Source organism: Aedes albopictus, chromosome 3 (genome assembly GCF_035046485.1).
Source record: "Aedes albopictus strain Foshan chromosome 3, AalbF5, whole genome shotgun sequence".
Classification (NCBI taxonomy): Eukaryota; Metazoa; Arthropoda; class Insecta; order Diptera; family Culicidae; genus Aedes; species Aedes albopictus.
Window position 1 is genome coordinate 412884857 of NC_085138.1, and position 21040 is coordinate 412905896.

Genomic DNA, 21040 nt, shown 5'->3' on the forward strand with positions numbered 1-21040 from the left:
ATTGAACAAATTTCTGAAGGAATCTCTAAACGAATTTTTGATAGAATCCCTGGATGAACTTCTACTACTGAAATTCATGGATTTTTTTTTAAAAGTGGATGAATTTGGGCATTTTTTTATTATCGTACAAATTGGGCCAAAGGGTCTCAGATTTTCATGAAACTGAGGCAGGGCTCATGGATGTATGAACAAAAAAAATTGAGAAAAATTCAGGGTCGCCTGTTTTCCAAGAAAACTCAGGTGGAAATTTCTTGTTTTCCCTTGACACTACTTACTTTGAAAAATCATAACTCAAGAACGAAGCATCGTAGAAACAAAGTTTTTTTAGAAAATGAAAGCAAATTTTCTTAGGAATCATTAAAAATATGAACTGGAAACGGTTTTTCACAATTGAGAAAATTTGTAAAGAAAAGCCGGAAAAACTATGCTGGAACTCGTGAAAAATTTTCGAAAAAATATTTTCGAGAAGGTTAATTTATAAGCTTCAATCGCTGAAATTTTTGGAATGCGCTTTTTTTTCGTTTTCGAGTTATGGCCAATTTTGTTGAAACATGTGCAAATGTGCCATAAAAGCCTTTTCTTTGAAAAATCATAACTTAAGAACGAAGCATCGTAGAAACAAAGTTTTTTTTAATGAAAACGAAAGCAAATTTTCTCAGGAATTCAAAAAAAAAAAATATGAAGTGGAAAAAGTTTTCCACAAATTTTTCGACCGTTGAGAAAATTCATAATGAGAAGCCGGAAAAAACTATGCCTGAACTCGCGGAAAAAATGTTTTTGAGAAGGTAATTATATAAGCTTTGATCGCTAAAATTTTTGGAATGCACTTTTTTCGTTAGGGGAGACTGGGGAGACTTGATCCCTTTTTCTTAATTTGCCAGTAACTTTAAGAAAAAACACAAAACTAGATCCATTATTCGTACAGAATGGCAGGTGAACATCTATTGCAAGCTTATACACAACAGAAGGACTTTAAATTATTGTTAAAGCTTTCAAAACTGTGTTTTTATGGAGGCATGTCTTATGATGTATTTTTCAAAAATGAGTCACAATTGATCCCCTTTTGAGCACATGGTTATTTTAAAGGGAAAATAACTCCAGAAGCTTCCTATTCATTTTGTTTTCAAGTTTTCTTGCATTTTTGATGAATACGGTGTAATTGAAATTATAAGATTTAGGGTGGGGCGGGGCAAGATGGGTCACCTAAGGATGGATCACCATAACTTTGTAAATACAAATCGTAATGGTTTTTATTCGTCCGCTACTCTTTGATACACTAGTTAGCTATGCTAAAAGTCGATAAAAAGTTCATTAAATATGATGTTAAACAAGCAGTTTTAAAAAGTGATCGATTTTGCGCCGTGAAAAAAGTGCGGGGCAATTGCCCATCTTAAGATGGGTCACCTTTTAAGTAATTCACATTTTCTCAACGAAAATCGTCAAAATATAAGATTTCTTCCGCATTCATATATGCTCCATATCCATACTGAGTAAACAAGAGGTACTAGTAAACATTTCTAAATTTATTTGGAATATACAAAACTTTACGATTTGAGTGGTCCTAAGGCGATTTGAAAATCGATGTTTTCACTAAAAAATTATCATAATTTTATGTTTTAATTTTGAGCGTTTATTCCGCTTGATTGAAGTCATTTATGAGTGAGCCTTGTAATAAAAAATAAATAACTTTTGAATGCTCCAAAACTACGTTCAAAATTGAAGGTGACCCATCTTGCCCCGCGGCCGTTTATATGGAGATTATATGGAATGTATCGCATAAGAAAAATGGCTAAAAACCATTTTATTTCCAATGAGAGTGAATATTTTTTCCATCAATGCTCCAAACTTTTGTATATTCATGCTGGTCATCTAACAAAATTATTAACATAATCGAAACATGAGTAATGCGCCCGAAAATGGCACTGACCCATCTTGCCCCGCGACCCATCTTGCCCCGCCCCTCCCTACTCAAATTGTTATGGATATGCCGTATTTTGAAAATGGGGAGACTTGATCCCACTTTTGATGGTGTGTAATAAAATAATAATTATCTGACACGTTTCATTATTGAATATGATAGAATTCCGAGTAAATAGAGGCTTCCAAATAGAATTTTATTTTTCACATGTATAATGTGTGTGTAATCCTCGAGGGATCAAGTCTCCCCATGTCACTGTTGTATACACTAAACTACATTATTTGAAATATTTATACAACAGCCTTATTTGGACAAATACGTTTGATAGTATGTTATTTATTCTATGTACTGTGAAATTTTGACACGATTTGGTTCAATTTTCACAAAGTTATTGAGATTTTTCGGAATCGCCTAAAAGATTTCTGTAGGACTGAAAACAAACCATCAGCCATTAAAAAATAATGCAATACACAATTAAAATCAATTATAGCCAAAACATTGTCGTCTGTCCATATGTTGTTTTGGAAAAAATATGCTAGAAAAAAACTGTTTTTGATTCCGAGAAAATATGGGGGGAACAAGTCTCCCCAGGGATCAAGTCTCCTCAGTCTCCCCTACTGAGTTACGGCCAATTTTGTGAAAATGACCATGTAAGCCTATATTACAGTACGGACCCGATTTTGTCAGCCCCATTTTGCGAAGAACTTTTTGCTTACAGTATCTAACGGTCAAACTTTGACCAATTCATTCAAGATCACCATAAAACTACTGCTGAAAGGTAGAACTTAGAGGGATAAAAAGTGCGAATATCTGTTTGGTTTTATGAGCGAAGCAAAAAGTGTGTTCCGGAAAGGGGCTGACAAAATCGGGTCACTTATATACATATGTATATGGTAATTTTTTACAAAATTTGCCACAACTCAGGAACGAAAATTAAGTGCATTTCAAAAATTTCAGTGATCAAAGCTTATAAAATTACCTTCTCAAAAATATTTTTTAGAAAATTTTCCACGAGTTCGGACATAGTTTTTCCGGCTTTTCTCTATGAATTTTTTCAACGGTGGAAAACTTTTTCCACTTCATATTTTTTTGAATTCCTGAGAAAATTTGCTTTCGTTTTCATTAAAAAACTTTGTTTCTACGATGCTTCGTTCTTGAGTTACGATTTTTCAAAGAAAAGGCTTTTATGGCACATTTGGACATTTTTCAACAAAATTGGCCATAACTCGAAAACGAAAAAAAGTGCATTCCAAAAATTTCAACGATTGAAACTTATAAATAAACCTTCTCGAAAAAATTTTCTTTCATTTTCAATTAAAAACTTTGTTTCTACGATGCTTCGTTCTTGAGTTATGATTTTTCAAAGAAAAGGCTTTATGGCACATTTGGACATTTTTCAACAAAATTGGCCATAACACAAAAACGAAAAAAAGTGCATTCCAAAAATTGCAGCGATTGAAGCTTATAAAATAACCTTCTCAAAAAAAAATTTTTTTTGAAAATTTTCCACGAGTTTGAAAACTTTTTCCAGTTCATTTTTTTTTTGATTCCTGAGAAAATTTGCTTTCATTTTCTAGTCTAGTCTAGTCTAGTCTAGTCTAGTCTACACATACACAGCCATTCATTGAAAGAATCCTGGAAAATGATAGGATCGACTACTCCTATCATTTTTCTTGTCATTATTAATAGTTGCAGTGCATCAGAGATGCATTACAAGCATTAAAGCGGCCAGGCCTACTGTGCAGCGTTTTTATTGTTTTTTTTTGTAATCAGCAAACGGGGACATCTCGTACCAACCGTTCTTTGCTTTCATTTTCTAAAAAAAAACTCTGTTTCCACGATGCTTCGTTCTTGAGTTATGATTTTTCAAAGTAGTGTCAGGGGAAAACAAAAAATTTCCACCTGAGTTTTCCGGGAAAATAGGCGACCCTGAATTTTACTCAATTTTTTTTGTTCATATATCCATGAGCCCTGCCTGTGGAAAAAACTTCATGAAAATCTGAGACCCTTCCCCATTTCAGAAGAAAATCATGCAAGATGCTTTGGAAAAATTCTTTGTGGAATTTGTAGAATAGAAGAAGTTTCTAAACAAATCGCTGAAGAAAATTTCCGAATGAATCCATGTAGGATTTTTTGGCCGAATACTCGGACAAATTTCCAAAAGATTTTTTATAGAAAGATTTTTTAAAGAATTTCTGAAGAAATTTTCAGTAGATTTTCTAAAGGAATCTCCCATGGATTCTCCAAACGAATGCCTAGACGAATTTCTAAAGTAATCCCTCAAATAAACTTTGAAATGTTTTGTGAGAAAAAAAAACTACCTACCTAATGGATATATCGGGAGCACATCTTGGTGAAATTTCATGGATATTTAGAGGTATGCACTGACTAAATTAGTGCAGTCTGACAAATTCTGAAATAGTTATTTATGTGACGAGTTGCAAAAAGTTGATTTTTTTCAGCACGAGTCGTACATTTATCCAACGAGGCTTGCCGAGTTGGATAAATACGAAGAGTGCTGAAAAAATCGAGTTTTGCAACGAGTGGCATACAAAATTTTATGCAATGATTTTTTCATTATACAACTCATTTGACTTGCATAATATTCATAATGCAACTCATTTGAGTTGCATTATGAATATTTGATTTGATTATATCATTTGAGTTGCATTATGAACATTATGCAACTATTTTTCATTATGCAACTCATTTCAGTTGCATAATGAACCAGTTCGGAAAAATTTACCATTATGATACCAAAATGAGTTAAATAAAATAGAAATTATGATACTGAATTGCATAAATGTTTTTTTTGTGTTTGTCATAAAGTAAAAAATGAGGCATTTCTGCTACAATATTTTGATCAACTACGGACTGGAATTCCTCGTGGAGTTTCGAAGACATGTTAGGTCGAGAGTGAATTCTGAAGACCGTGATTACCGCAATAGTTTCAATATGTTTCGTTTTGCAGTGTCATTTTTTGCGTGTATAGGGAAGAAAGGTAGAGTCGTTTCACTGAAATAAATTTTGTTGTGGAAACTACCGATTCCATAGTACAATTAATAACAGTACCTATGATTCTCAACCGACAACAAAATCTGTGAAGTTCACTGAAATATGATTGAAGTTTCAATGCATTGCAGTAAATTTGACAAAAAGCGTAGTTGCCTCAACAACATAACATTGTCATTTTTTCCTGGACACGCATCTTACAACACGGTATGGTTAAAAATACAAAGCCTAGCTGTTAAATTTAGATAATTTTTGGTAATGTTAACAGCACTGCTAGTTAAATTGACAGTGTTTTAGTGGAATTAACAGGAAATAGCTGTCGGTTGAGAATCATAGGTACGGTTATTAATTTTACTATGGAATCGGTAGTGTCCACAACAAAATTTATTTCAGTGTAGTTCGGCAAGCGTACGATTTTGATGTAAGGCGAAAAACTCGATGTATGTAATGGCACAACGAGCGTAGATAAATTTGTGATGAAAATATCACCACTTCTCGGGTAGAGCGAAATGGCAAATGAAGGGAAAATTTTGCCATTAAAATAGAATGTTTGAATGGCAAAATTAACTATTTGTTTATTGGAAATAAGAGCTTTAATATCAAAAATAATAACTAAATGTATATGGCATAACAACTAAAGAATAACTGATTTTGCCATTGTTATAACAAAATAAAAGCAAAAAGAATGTCAAAATAATAACATATTTTAATATGATGGTATATTATGTTATTGTTTTGTTATTATGGCTGATAGCATGATAGTAATGTTTATTATTATTATGTTATTATGCTATTCATTAATAACGCGCCATTTACAAGTTTTACAATGATAGCATGTTCTGTTATTTATGTGTCATCCTGAGCTATTCATAAACAACTAAAGAACTGCAAACGTAGATATGATGATAAAACATGTTATTCTTTAGTTATTAGTTTGTTATTCACCTCTATCTGGGAGAGCGAAATGGCAAATGAAGGGCAAATTTTACCATTAAAATAGAATGTTCGAATGACAAAATTTGTCATTAGTTTGTTTGTAATAAGAGTTAAAATAACAAAAATAATAACTAAATTTCTCTAGCATAACAACTAAAGAATAACTGATTTTGCCAATGTAATAACAAAATAATAGCCAAAAGAATGTCAAAATAATAACATATTTTAATATGATGGTATATTATGTTATTGTTTTGTTATTATGGCTGATAGCATGATAGTAATATTTGTTATTCTTATGTTATTATACTATTCAATAATAACTCGCCATTTACAAATTTTACAATGATAGCATGTTTTGTTATTTATGTGTCATCGTGAGCTTTTCATAAAAAAAAACTAAAGAATTGCAAATTTAGACATGATGACAAATGTTATTCTTTAGTTATTGGTTTGTTATTCACCTTTACCCGGGTATGAACAATATAAGGATAACTCACCTTCATCAACCTGTCCTGTTAATTTCCTGCTATGGATCATCAGGTAAGTGTTATCCCCTTCTCAATAGCAATCAAAGGATTTTGTTCTCCTGTTATCGTTTTGATTGATGGCATTTTTATTTTCTGCAAACCGAAAGCTCAACTGTACTTTTATCTTTCTTAGTCAGCCGTAGAATGTTCCATTTTCGGCTTCCATAGAATCGTTTCGCATGTTTCAGCTTATTTTTCATTTTAAATCCCAACTAAATGGGTGCCCATTCTGTGTCGCACATTTCACACCGCTTTGACCGGGTGGCGGGCGACAAAAGCCGCCAAAGTGTAAATAATATTTCGCCGGGCTCTGCACCTTTCACGGAAATCGTAAAATTTACCAGAGGGCAAGCACCGGCCGACACGCGGTGTACTCTCCCACTTTATTTCGATTATTTATTTTGCTTTCCATTCCGCCGATTTGTATGTACAGATTTGCCGTTCCCAGAAATGGAAATGGAGTGTCAATGCTTTTTTTTTCACTTGTGCTCTGAACTGATTGGATGGTAAAGTTCCCATTTTATTATTTTTTTTTATGTTTACTCGGAATGTTTTTGACGTTTTTCATCTTTATTTTTTTTTCGGAATGGCTCTTTTCGTTTTTTATTCGTTTCTCGATGGAACTTTCTGACTCTAGCTAGAGCAAAAGCAAATCACGCCGCCGTTCAGACCTCGCCTGGAATCGGACCGAGATTTGGCCAACTTCCCACCGGAATTCACCGACGAACCGGTCCACCTGACCCCGGATGATGAGTAAGTAGCGAGCGAATGCGCTGTTGTAAGGTTCAATAAAAAGGGGATCCCTGTTTTGTGTTATTTTACATTTAATTCGTTGTAATTTCTACTATTTTCCGGAAGAATTCTCAATAATAGTTGATTTTCTCCCCTTCCCTACTTCAATCCACGTTTAGCCGCGTAATCGACAAGATTGACCAGAGCGAATTCGAGGGCTTCGAGTACGTGAACCCGCTGCTAATGTCGCTGGAAGACTGCGTTTGACATCACGCATCCTGCGAGCTGCATCCGTACAACATGCAGGTAAGCGAGGGGCTGCCCAACTGACAGGGCACCCTTCCCCACCTCTCATTTTTTCATCAGATTTTTTCATCAGTACACGAACACACATTTTGCATCATACACTTTGTACACTAGAGTGAAGTAGATTCAACTGGGATGGTTCAATGCGCGCGTTTCCAAAAATTCTGACGTTTCGGCTCACTTCGCGCGGTGGACTTCTTCATGGTGCCCAACCGCCATGATGGTTCTTATTTTGCACGTAATCCAAGGTTGAACCACCGCAGGTGAAGCGAAAAAATACCGTAAAAACTGATTTAGTGTTTTCCTTCTTGTTTTTTTCTTCCCTCAATCGATATCTCCCCATCCCCGTATTTGTTCTTATGCGTGTGAAATTCGTATATTTGTCCTTCTCGTTTCCCTTTGTAAAAAAACATCTTAAATGTTTCTCCAATCGGCTTTTTTGTTACCGTAGTTTTGAAAGACACACAGTTCGTTTTTCCACTACCGAGCGACAAGTGTTACCGTTTACTACCACTACCACAACCACTACTACTACTACAACTACTACAGTTAGAACAGCTAGAACCCTTCCTCCCAAGAAATCGATGCGCCACAGAGGACAAGAACGCAAACGAAGCCTGAACCCCCTGGTTATTACCGCGACGACATAACTAAGTCCTGATTCCCGTGTTTTAGTTGTAAACCTGATGCGTGTGAATATTTTGAGTTTTATTTGGATGCTCGTGTAGCCAATCAGAACATAATTTTCGAATGACTTCATCGTTTTTTTCTTTTCTGTTTTGGTACTGAGAGAAGTAAGTAGAGCTACGAAGCATATTCCCGCACGATTTGCATTCGCTTTGGTCAAATTTATGTATAATTTTTCACCACCAGTATTTTTTCTTTAATTTTGCTTTCTTCGTACATTTAATGCTTCTACTGCTTGATTGTAATTCGCTATCAATGTGATCAGGAAGGAGATTTGATAGTTTGAGACTGCGCGCACAAACCACAAGCACCTCACCACAAAAGGTAATAAATAGGTAGCTCGCGGAAACCCTCGGTTTGGTTTAGAGTTGTTTGTCTTAGACCAGAAAATAGTGAAAGCATAGAAAACTGTTAATCCCCAATTGACCAGAGTTTAAATATATCCATCGAATCAATAGTTTTCATTGTATGAAATATCTAGGAACAATAAATTCTGCTGGAACTCCGACAAAAAAATTCCACCTGTTACTTCCACAAGTTTCTTACTGAACTGTGACTTAAATTCAGTTCCAACTCCGACTAGAATTCCACCATGACTCCGACTGCCGTTCTGTCTTTTTTTTGGCTCTCCGACAAAAAAAAAACCGTTTGAACTTCCAGTGGCGTTCTGTCGGAATTCTGGCGCTTTGAACACACTTTGAACTTCAAATGGAGTTGTGTTTCAATGCCATCATGTAAGAACTCCGACAACATTGCATCTTAATTCTGACGTCAATCATAACATAGTGACCAGAATTTCTTCTTAATTCAAAATGTATTTCATTCTGAGCTTGGACAAGAATTATTCAGTTTAAAATCCAACTGAAATCTTGTTGAAACTCAATCATTCAGTTTAGACCTTGAATGTTGCCAGAACTCTGACTTGAAATCTGTCGTATGTTCGGCTAGAACTCTGAAATTCTTTGGGTATACTGACTGTACTTCGGCTATTGAGTCAGTGTGATCAACTACTGGAAATCTTGCCAAACTTAAGCCGTCAACTGATGTTCTATCTGAGCTAGGTGTGAACTCCGACAGTCATTTTGCTTGAAATCAGTCAGAAATTTAGCTTACACTACGGCCAGTCAGAATGAAATCTGATTGAACTCCGATTGAAAACCTGTATGATTGTCGCCTAATAGTCTCTATGAAGTCCGACATCGTGAACATTTTTTTCTCATTCGGAGTGGGCCACAAGATATTGGTAGTATAGCTTACTGTTAATCTGAAATAGACCACAATTCTGCTTGACCTTGACAAAAAATACTTTGTTGAACTTCAACTGAAATCCTCTTTTAACTCCAACTAGAACTCTGGCTGATACTTTGTAATCCGACAAAAATTCTACTTAATCATACTTAGGCTGACTATCTGTTAAAATTCCGGTTGCACTTCGGTTTAAACTTCGACTTTGATTCTATTTTTATTTCGAATTCTACCTGAAACTCACTCTTAACTTCAAGTGGAATTTCGATTCAATGCTATCTGGACCTCTGTGGGAACTCCGACTAAAATTCCTGACTTCAATTATACCATACGTGACTGGAACTCCTTTGAAATTTGAAATGCTATTTAGTCTCTGAGCATCTGCTTGGGTTTTTGTCACCAATAAAACTCTGCCTGAACTTCGACATAAATTATTCTGTTTTAAATCCAACTGAAAGTCTTTTAACCCTCCTTTGGCATTAGGGTCATTTTGGAACCAAACCGTACACTACGCAAGCGAGCTGTTCCCAACGTGATGCAAAAGGAAGGTTAAAACCTTGACTGCGATGTTAACTGAACTCTGTCTTGAATTCTGTCTTAAGTTCGACTAAAAATATGTCTGAAATTTTTCTGGTATTCTGTCTGTACTTCGACTATTTTGCATAGTGATCGACGACTGGAAATTTGCTTGAACGTTGGCTTCCACTGAAACTTTGTCTGAAATAGGTTTTAACTCCGACAGTCATTCAACTTGAAATCATTTTGAAATTTAGTCTCAACAACTGCTGGATTACTATTTGAACAACTGACAAAATTTCAGTCAGACATAAAATCTGATTGAATTACGACTAAAAATTTTTATGAGTGTCGTCTGATGTATCTGTGGAGTCCGACATCAATTTGAACTGAAATTTAGTACGCCTTGTGACTGATATTTTTCTGAACTCGTATTGGAATTTTCTCTGCACACTGATTCGAACTACATCTCAACTCCGACAAACGCTTAGACTGATATTCAACTGCACCTTGACTGAAATTCTGTCTGAGCATTTAATAAAATTGTCCTTGAACTCCGGCCGGAGTTTTGTTTGTTAAAAGGCACTGATTAATTCTGATCTCAGAAATTTCAATCAAAATGTAGAACTCTTGCTGAGACTCTGCTGGTACTCCGATAAAAATTCAATCGCAAATAGTAAGTGATGAATGCTTTTCAATATTCTGTTAGAGTTTTGTATGATCGCCGACTAGAAATCTATTTGAACTTGAGTTTCAACAGAAACTCTGTCCGAGTTGGGTTTCAACTCCGACAGTCAGTCGGCTTGAAATCAGTTTGGAATTTAATCTGAAATACTGCAGGATTACTCTTTGCACTACTGACAGAATTGCAGTCAGATAATAATTTTTGTTGAATTCCGACTAAAAATCTGTAGGAGTCTGAAGTCCGACATCAATTTCAATTGGAATTTTGTATCCAATCCGACTAATTTTTTTCCGAACTCGAAATTGTTTTTACCTCGGGCTGTAATTTCGTCTTAATTCCGACAAAAACATTCCTATTTAAATTCAATTGAATTTTGTTTTGGATTTTGTCTGTGCTTTGAATAAAACTTTTTCTGAACTATGATTAGATTCTTTGTCTGATACACAGCATCAATTCCATCTGCTCTCTTATTAGAATTCTGTCAGAATTTTATTTCTGAAGTTTTGTTGGAACTCCGACTGTGATTCTGCTTAATCTTTAATTTATCTGAACTGTGACTTTCAAGTATGTAATAAAAACTCCGACAAAGTTTGCTGAATTTTATTCGTCATCAATTCTGTATAGCCTCCGATTAAAGTTTTACCAGAATAACGACGGGAGACTTGAATTCTGTTTATATTTCGATATCAGTTTTTCCCTTTATGCTGAAAATGTGCGAAATATTTGGGCGCAATTCCGGCCAGAATTCTGACTGAACTCCGCCTAAAATACTGTGTATCCTCCATCTGTTTTTTTTCTTTTCTGTATTAGCTCGAAAGAAATTGAGTTTACAATGCCGGTATTTTAAAATAAAATTTCATATTTGAACTCCGACAAGTGTGTTAATTTAAAGTCATCTTGAATTCCACCCAAACTCCGACATGAAATGTGCCAAAATTTATTTAGGAATTTCAAGCTGCCCGTAACACCGACTGGAATTTTGTAAACAGTTTGACCTTTTTTCAAACTACAATTCTGACGAACCTCTTTCTCCTCATACTCCAGCATCAATACTGTCTGAAACCTGACTGTTGTACATTACATTCGACTGGAATTCTGTATATCTTAAATTCTAAATGCGACTGCAGTTAGTTCTGAAAATCTACCGGAACAATCTGTCGTATTCGAGCTGGAATTTTGGATGACCGGAATTGGAATACTGTTTTACTCCGACATCATGTCCACCAGCAATTTGATTAAAATTCTGTCTGCAGCTCAGTCTAAATGTCTATTAGAAATCATTCTGTCATGTCTAACATTAATTCAGTTCCACAGCTTCCATCTGTTCTCCGGTTCCAACCCCGATTAAAAATAGGTTCACATTTCTGTTAGTATTCTGTATAAACTTCGACTACGATTTCCTTTGAATTCCTCCAGAAGTTGTGCCTGGTTTCTGGTAAGAAGTCCGTCTAAATTCGGCCTAGAATTAGCAGTAAACTGTAACTGAAATTTTCTTGTTACTCCGACAACATTTCTTCCAGAAATTCGTCTGGAATCCTGTTCACAGTTTGGGATAAATTTCGATTTAAACTTTTAACTGAACTCCAACTGCATTCTGAATTAACTCCGACTGGAATTTAGAAATATTTTTCATCTGCTCTTTAGTGTACCAGTTCTTGGTATTATGTCCTTTCTACACACTACGAAAAAATCAAAATTACTCGTGACGTAAATTTATTGCACGGAACGTAAACAATTTAATAACGTAAATTTATACGTCTTCTGACTTAATAATACGTCATTCTTGTAAAATTAAATTCAATGTGACGTAAACAATTTGTGAATCGTGCATCATTACGTTTCATATGACTAAATATTCAGTTAAATGTGACAGAAAATTACGTCACTTTGGCGTTAAAATTTACGTCATATGTGTTGCTTGATTATGTGCATCCAGAGTGACGGAAATTTGCATGATTTTTTCTAAGTGTGTACGACTAGGATTGCATTTGGCATGGCAGAACAAAAATTCTGTGTGATCTCTGGCAAGAAGTCAAACTGAATTCGACCTTGAATGATTTGTTAACCGGGAACTTAATTTTGTTTTTACTGGACTTTGACTGGAATTTTAAATAGCTTCCATCTGCTTTTCTGTGTCAACTTCGACTCAGAATAGGGTTGAAATGCTGTCGATATTCTGTCTATACTTTGACTAGGATTAAGAATTCCATCTAAATTTGGCCTGGAATTTTGTGTAAACTGGAAACAGAGTTCTGTTTTTACTTCGACATCATTTCCAGCAGAAATCCAACTATAATTATGTCTTCAGTTTGGCCTAATTTTTGATTCAATTTCTTAACTCCGACTAAAATTTTGAATAGCTTGAACTTAGGCAGAAATTATGTCTGATGCCGGACAAAAAATCTCTCCAAATTCGGAATGGAATTATTTATAAACCGCATTCAGTATTGACTCCGACATATGTAATTTCTGTTAAAAATTCTGTTTAAATTTATCCCCTGATTTCAATTAAAATCTCTGACTGAACTCTGACTAAAAAAATTAAAAAGGTTGCATCTGTTCTTCTGTATCAACTCTGACAGAAAATAGGTTTTAAGTTTTGATGATATTCTATCTACACTTTGACTAGGATTAAGAACTACTAATTCGGTCTGGAATTCTGTGTAAACAGGAAAGAAAATTTTGGTTTGCTTTGAAAACATATCTACCATAAATCCAACTAGAATTCTTTCATCAGTTCGGAAGTCCGATTAAACTTTTCAATAGTAAAAAAACTACTACCTATCCGACAAAAATAAGGTTTAAACTACTTTTGGTACTCTGTCTGAAGTTCAACTTAGATACAATTTGAACTCCGACAGAAGTTGTGTATGATACCGAACAAGAAATCCCTCTAAATTCGGTGTGGAATTCTGTGTAAACGTCGACCAGCCTGCTCCGTTTACTCCGACATTATTTCTACCAGAAATCCGTCTAGAATGCTGTTCACAATTAAGTTTTATTTTCGACTGAAAACTCTGACTGAACTCCGACTCGAAAACAGCTTTTTTCTGCTCTTCTATGTCAACTCCAACTCAAAATAGGTTCGAAGTTCTATCGATATTCTGTTTATGCTTGGACTAGAATTCACCCTCTATTTTCCATGGTTACTCTAGCACCATATATTTTCGACGAACTCAAGACAAACGGAATTCGATGAATATGATGCAATAGTTTTTACACTACGATTGTAATCTCATTAGGAAAACCCAACTTATAATAACTTGTTTCAATAGTGGAACTGTCGATAAACAATCAAAATACTATTTGACCAGTTTGCAATAATTTGTGTTCAAATACTTGTTTCGGAAACGCTTTCTTGGCATAGAAATAATCGTTTAAAGTCGTAGGAAGGAAGAAATTAGGAACGGCATCTGAATTCGGCCTGGAATTCTGTATTAACTGGGACCGGAATTCTGTTTTTCGGCTTCGACATCATTTCTACCAGAAATTCAACTACAATTTCGTCCTCAGTTTTGCCTAAATCTTGATTGGAATTCTGACTAAACTTTGAATAGCTCAAACTCCGACAGAAGTTGTCTGCTGTAGGACCAGAAATCCCTCTAAATTTGGCTTGGAATTCTGTGTGCCAACATTATTTCTACCAGAAATCCGCCTGGAATATAGTCCACAGTTATATTCGACAAAAACTGACTGGAATTTTGAGTAGCTTTCAATTTTGCATTCTATTGGTATTCTGTCTAAATTTTTATTAACCCTTATTTGGCCGACAGGGTATCAGGGTACCCAGCACCCATTTAAAATACACGGTGTAGAAAAAAGCAAAAAGTTGGTCGGACACATAACGGTTAAGATTCTCTTTGAACTCTGACACAAATTTTGTTTTATCTATGACGAGCGCTTTATTTGAAATCGTCCTGATTTCTATGTAAATTTAGATCTTAGTTCTGTTTTTACTCTTTTATTTATGCTACTTCATTTCTACCAGAAATTCGACTGAAAGTTAGTCCACAGTTTGGCCTAAGTTTCGTATAATATTCTAATTAAACTCCGACCAAAATTTTCTATCTATACATTTTCCTGGAATTCTGTTTAAACTGAATCCGGGATTATGTTTTTACTCCGACAACATTTCAACCAGAAATCCGACTAGAATACTGTCCAAAATTTGACCCAAATTTAAGCTGGAACTCTAAATCTACTCCGACTACAACTTAATTACTGAACTCCGACCAAAATTAAGTGTAATGTTCTCGTCTATACTTCAACTATGATTCTCTTTGAACTCCGACAGAAATTGTATCAGACCTCTGATAAAAAATCTTTCTAAATTAAGCATGGAACTGAGACCGGTGACTGGTGTTAACTCCGACAGCTGAATATTCCGACATCAATACTGTCTGAAATCACTCTTGTTTGGCCTAAATGCATAAATGCTGACTATCGAAGTTAGAATTCTACAGAACGCCGGACAGGAATGATGAATGCCATTCGACTGGGTTTCAGCATAATTTCCATCTTACTTTCTGTATAAACTTCGACTGGATTAAAAACTAAAATTCTCCCAGAGTAAGCTGAAATTATGTCTGATATCTTACAAGAATTTCGACTGGCAGTGTAAATAAAAGTCTGGAATCACGTCTATACTCCGACATCCATACCACCTTAAATCTAATTGGAATTTTTCGGAGTTTGATCTAAATTCGGACTGGAGCTCTGTCTGAACTTCAAATACTCCATATGCCTTTTGAATAGCTTCCATCTATACTTCTGTAACAATTCCGACTAAAAATGGGTTTGAATTTCTGTCAATATACCATGCATATTTCGACTAGGATTTCCTTTAACCACGACAGACGATGCGTCTGATCACTGACAAGAGCGCATCTAAATTAACTTGGAATTTTATGTAAAATGAGACTAGAGTTTTGTTTTTATTCCGACATTTTAACCAGTAATCCGACTAGAACTTAGTCCAAAATTTGGCCTTAATTTCCATAGGACTTCTCTGAATCCGAAAACTCCGACTAAAACTTAATTATTGTATAGTCTCTACGTTTTTCTGTGTTAACTCCGGCTGAAATGAAATGTGAAGTTAGACCAGGATTCTCCATGAACTCCGACAGAAATTGTATCTGATTTTCAACAAGAGTTCCTTCTAAATTAGGCCTAGAACTGGGACCGGAATTTTGTTTTTACTCCGACATCATTTCTACCAGAAATTCATCTGAATTTCTTTCCACAGTTTGGAAAAAAATCGATTAGAACTCTAACTGAACTCCGACTCCGAACTATGTAGGAAATTTTATTGAACTTCTACATAAACTCCATCTGCTTTTCTCTATAATCTTTGAGTAGAATTAAATCTGAATTAGTGTCGTTGTTTTATTCAAACTGCAACGGAAATTCTCTCCGCAATGGAACTGAAAGTCTAACAGAGGATCTGATTGACATTCTTTTTAAATTCAGCGTTATTTACGACTGTTTTTTTTTAAAGTAAAAATCTGGCTAGAAATTGGTGTTTACTCCGACACACATTCTGTCTGAAATCATAATTGTTTGGCCTAAATGCATAAACGCTGACTGTAGGAGTTAGAATTCTACTGAAACTGAACACAGGACAGAAATTATGAATACTATTCGACTGGAGTTCCGCATAATTTCCATATTGATTTCTGTATAAACATCGACTATAATAACTGAAATCCTGTCGAAAGAAGCTAAAATTCTGTCAGAATTCTGACAAGAATTTTAGCTAGTAAAACTCTGGCTGGTGCTATGTCTATACTCCGACATCTATGCCATCTGGAATGTGGCTGGAATTGTGTATGAAATACGACTGAAATTTAGGTATACCATCACTTGCTCAGTAATAACTCCGACTGAAGCTATTACTTAAACTACAGCTTTGTTATCCGCCAAAATCAGACATTTTGCATTTATTCAGAATTTTAACGAAATTTTATAGAAATTTGATTAAACTCCGACAACATTTTTGTATGATACCTATGTGATATTTATTCTACCCGAACCCTAATGAAAAAAGCCGACTGAATTCCGACTATGACTATGAACATTCTGACTGAAATTATGGATGAACTCCGACATCAATTCTGCCTGTATGATGAATAAGATTTTGCCTGGTAATGATAGAATCATGCCTGAATTTCCACTGAAAGAATTCCTGCTCTACGACGACATTCTTTTTGAACTCCGACAAACATTTTTCCTGGTCCGACATAATTTGTCTTTTACTAAGACCTCAAAGTTCATCTGCCATTCAAAGCAAACTTGTCCACAATTTGTTCTGGATTCCGACATGAATTCTGTATGAAATCCGACCAGATTTATGTACGAGATTTTAAATGTGTTTTATTTGGACTCCGACTTTAATTTTTAAAGTAGCTACAATTAGAAAAGTGCTTAAATTTCATTTTAATATAGGACACATTCTACCGTGACGTTACAACGTTTTAATGGCTTTTCTGTCAGATTTTCCACTATAACTCGTAAGTTCGACCGTAAACCCTCAAATATTTTTACACATTCGGATTCCTTGTACAATTTCCAATAAGTATGATCTGTTGAACAGTTAGTTTTCATTGGGAAAGTATATTAAAAATGGGAATGAGTAGCGTGACGTTACAACGTTGTAACGTCACGCTACTAATTCCCTTTTTTGAAATACTTTCCCAATGAAAACTAACTGTTTAACAGATTAAACTTATTTTACAAGGAATCCGAATATGTAAAAATATGTGAGGGTTTACGGTCGAATTTACGAATTACAGTGGAAAATCTGACATAAAATGCGTCAAAACGTTGTAACGTCACGGTAGAATGTGTCATACACTGAAAATTCTTCTCAACAACGACAGGCCATCTAACTTGAATTTTATCTGTCTATCAAATTCGAATCGAATCGAAATGGAATCGAAATAAGGTCGAAATTCAGTCGAAATCCAGTCAAAATCGAATCAAAATTAAGTCGAAATTCAGTCGAAGTCCAGTCAAAAACAAATCAAAATCGACTTTTAAACGGAATTGTTCTACAAGCTCGTATGTTTTGTTTGTAACAAGCTGCTACACTTCAACTTGTCAGCACTTCTTTATTGCACGTGTTTTCCTGTTGCTGATGAATGTTACAGTTCATTATTTCGTTTCAGTGTTGCCAGATCCTCGGTTTCACTATCATTTGTCTATCCCATCCACGTCTGTACACACTTCCACACTGTTCTTTCGTTGAGAATTCTGTTACTCGTTCAGTCGATTTTCACAATATCTGAATATCTTTAGCTGAACGCTGTCATCGACTGCAAGCAACTGCTTTAACATCACAACTGACCTTATTTTTATTCTTTGCTTCTATCACAATCACACTTTTTTCCAACAGATTTACGGTGACGATTCGAGCGATTACGATTCCGTTGTGGATGAACTAAGTATTCTTCAATTACCTCCGCCGCCTCAGAAGAGTCTCCTGCAGCACATGTTTTGCCTTCCATTGAACTAACACCATGGCCCTTCGTTTCCTTCGTTATTTCTTTAATTTTCTTCTTCTCCTGAATCGTCGTCTAACTGAACTTGCACGCTCCGACGATCGTGACACCAATATATTCATTATTGCTAGGAAATGTAAATGGATTGGATACTCTTACACTGAAACAAATCACAACGGTTAGTCCAACCGAAAAGAAAAGAAAAACGCTACAAATTTTAGGTTCGTCTAGTGGCAGATCGGCGAACATCGAGCGAAGCCTAGGAACTTTTACATCTAAGCCCAAAAACTAAAATGAAATTTATTCACAAATTCCAGTAGCTATCATTGGTAAGATAACTAAAGCAACCGATTTACGAGATCAACTGCGAGACAAAATGAAACTAGCGCAACTATTACAAGACGATATTTGTCTGTACACTGAAATTTCCGTATCAAAAAAGTGGATCGACGAAGGTTAAACAATTGTTAATATGATACTTAACACGTATAGAAAACCAAGCAGATGACAAGCCTCAAAAATTTGCGGGGAAAATGGATTACAATTACTATTCAACAACTATTCGTTTATGGGAAACAGTTCCATAGGAAAAAAACTGAAACAAAAGTAGATTACACTGCACAGCGTTAACAAACAGAAAAGACAAAACTAATTGCATATTGTATAGGTGAAAAAAAAAACAAAATGAAGTTTAGCTAACAAAAAGAAAATATTCAAGCGCAAAAAGATTAAGAAAATTGAAAGGATTTTAAACTTTTAAAAAATCAAACACTGAAACAAAAGACAGAGAGTAACAAAATTGATTTATCGAATAGTATTAATTAAATTGAAATTGCGAAAGGGGAACCGAAATCCTAACGTAGTGAACCGTGTTAGATAAATCATTCAAATTATCCAAAACAAAAAAGGAAAAGGGAAAAAGACCGTCAGAAAGACATTTTTATAAGACATTTGATTCCATAACCTTAACAAAAACCAAAACCGAAAACTGGCGAGACCCACTATCTAGCTATCTATCCAATCGCAAAAAAAAACAAAACTATTCCTAAAGTAACGTATGAAAAACGTGTAAAACTTCGCCCCATTCCATTCATGATGATCAATGATGATGATCAACTCTTTTTCAAACATAACCTTGAAGAAAACACCTGTTACCTGTTAGTAGTACTTTGTTTAGTCATCTGTGAATATATTTTTCCCTCAAATCTAAAAAAAAAGTAATGAAGATGGAGCATTCCACAGACAGAGATATAAGGAGAGAGACAGAGAGCGTGGGGTAAAGCGACAAGTCCAATCTGCAACGCGCCGGAATCCCGTGTGGTGGTATCGAATCGAATTATTTAGGTTAGGATCAATTCTCGTTTTCATGAGCGCATTTCAGTCAGTCAGTGTACTTACAGGCAGCCAACCGATCTAACAAAGCAGCAACTGCGGCGCATTCATATTAGTTAGTGTTAGTGGATTAGAAATTCATGGATTACGACGTGTAGCGTTTTCGAGAACCCTGGTGAAGTTCGACAAAGGGGGTTCCGATCAAAACGTTGATGCACGTTGCAATCCAAGCTGCTACTTAATATTGTATTTATTTATGTCTTAGTTTTCGTTTCCATTTCTGTTATAATCGTTTTGACTCAGTTGTGTACTTACTTTTCAACTTACTTAGGAAACTGTATTAGTCGAGTATTGTCGAGCGTTTTTTTTTTGTTTGATTAAGTTTCATATGAACCGATTCCATTCGCGATCGCCCCCTATAAGTATTATCAGTATTTTTCCGCGCGCTCTAGCACACTCTTTCTTCCATCATGTTACATTTAAAAATGACAAGCAGAAGAGGAAAAAACAAACAATTATTATGAGACATTATTACAGTGAATGCAAATAAATGCTGAAATTGAATATTTCGAATAAAAATTGAAGATGTGGCGGTTGATTGCTTCGAAAGTCCTTTCGTCTCGTTTGAAGAGCCTAATTCCTTCGAATTTCAGCTGAACTGAGCGTCAACATGATGACCATACAATTTATTGTAACTTTTTGTTGAAAAACACGAACAATCGTATTTAACTTTTCATATTTCCAACTTACTCTTACTGCTCTTGATGCAGAGTATAGAATTGTGGGACAAAAAAGGCTCAAAACAAGTGACAAAGAAGAGGTGAAATTTATCCTTTGTCCGACCCTTTCAGATAACTACATAATATCGAAAGTGTTTGTCTGTAACAAACCATATAGGTGAATTTGTTGCGTATCTCGTGAATAATCAATAGTCCTGTTTGATGACATAGGCTGAACTTGCTCGAAGTCATTCCTGGCTGTTCTTACCAATATGTTGACTAATGGGTAAGAGCAGGACGAAGCAACTTCGGCCAAGTTCAACCTGCTTTATTGAACAGGACTAATTACTAAGTGCCCAAAATCAAAAGAGTCCCTTAAACAGTGATGTTATGTTCATTTACTTAACCCTTTGGAGCCGGAGGGGTCAAATATGACCCCAACATAGAAACGGCTGTATAAATTCACCCATTCGATAAAACAGAATACTCTCTTCTGCAAAGCTGCTGCAAATTGAGTCCTCTGTCATGGGAAAATGGGCGTATTTGTATTTGGGGCTTCATTGACAAGCTAGAACATCCTGAACACCATGAAATTTGGACAAACGAAATAATTGAAATACTAATTGATCTAAAAGCTGAACTTGGATGCGGGTTACGTTTATATGTATTCATTTAACCTTTTCCAAGAATATCAAAAGGTGTTTTATTTTTCCCATCTAGTCGGGTTCCATTTGTATTGCATGGTAAACTTACCCTGGCGTTCGATTTGAATAGATCGAATCTACATAGAAATCACAGCAAACTTAGGACCTATTCAAATCGAACACCTGTACTGACTAATAAATAATTGTGACAGAGTGACCCATAATTGTGTGATCTATATCATAAACTTTTCTAGTTGAGACAAATACAGGGTGTTAGGT

General features: G+C 35.3%; 1 protein-coding gene across 6 annotated transcripts in view; it reads left to right on the forward strand.

The window, feature by feature from the left end:
* LOC109621323 (atypical protein kinase C) overlaps nt 1–19982 on the forward strand; it is a 340341-nt gene extending 320359 nt beyond the window's left edge. For 2 of the 6 annotated variants that reach the window (XM_029875634.2, XM_029875637.2), the window contains 3 exons: nt 7034–7149; nt 7308–7434; nt 17961–19982. In XM_029875634.2, the coding sequence (XP_029731494.1) occupies nt 7034–7149; nt 7308–7395 (204 nt within the window). In that variant the 3' untranslated portion in view covers nt 7396–7434; nt 17961–19982. Of the gene's footprint in view, nt 1–7033; nt 7150–7307; nt 7435–7885; nt 8229–17960 lie in introns of all 6 variants that reach the window. The other 4 variants (XM_062856287.1, XM_020076478.3, XR_009998664.1 and 1 more) reach the window with 3 other exon arrangements.
* The last annotated feature ends 1058 nt before the right edge of the window (nt 19983–21040 follow it).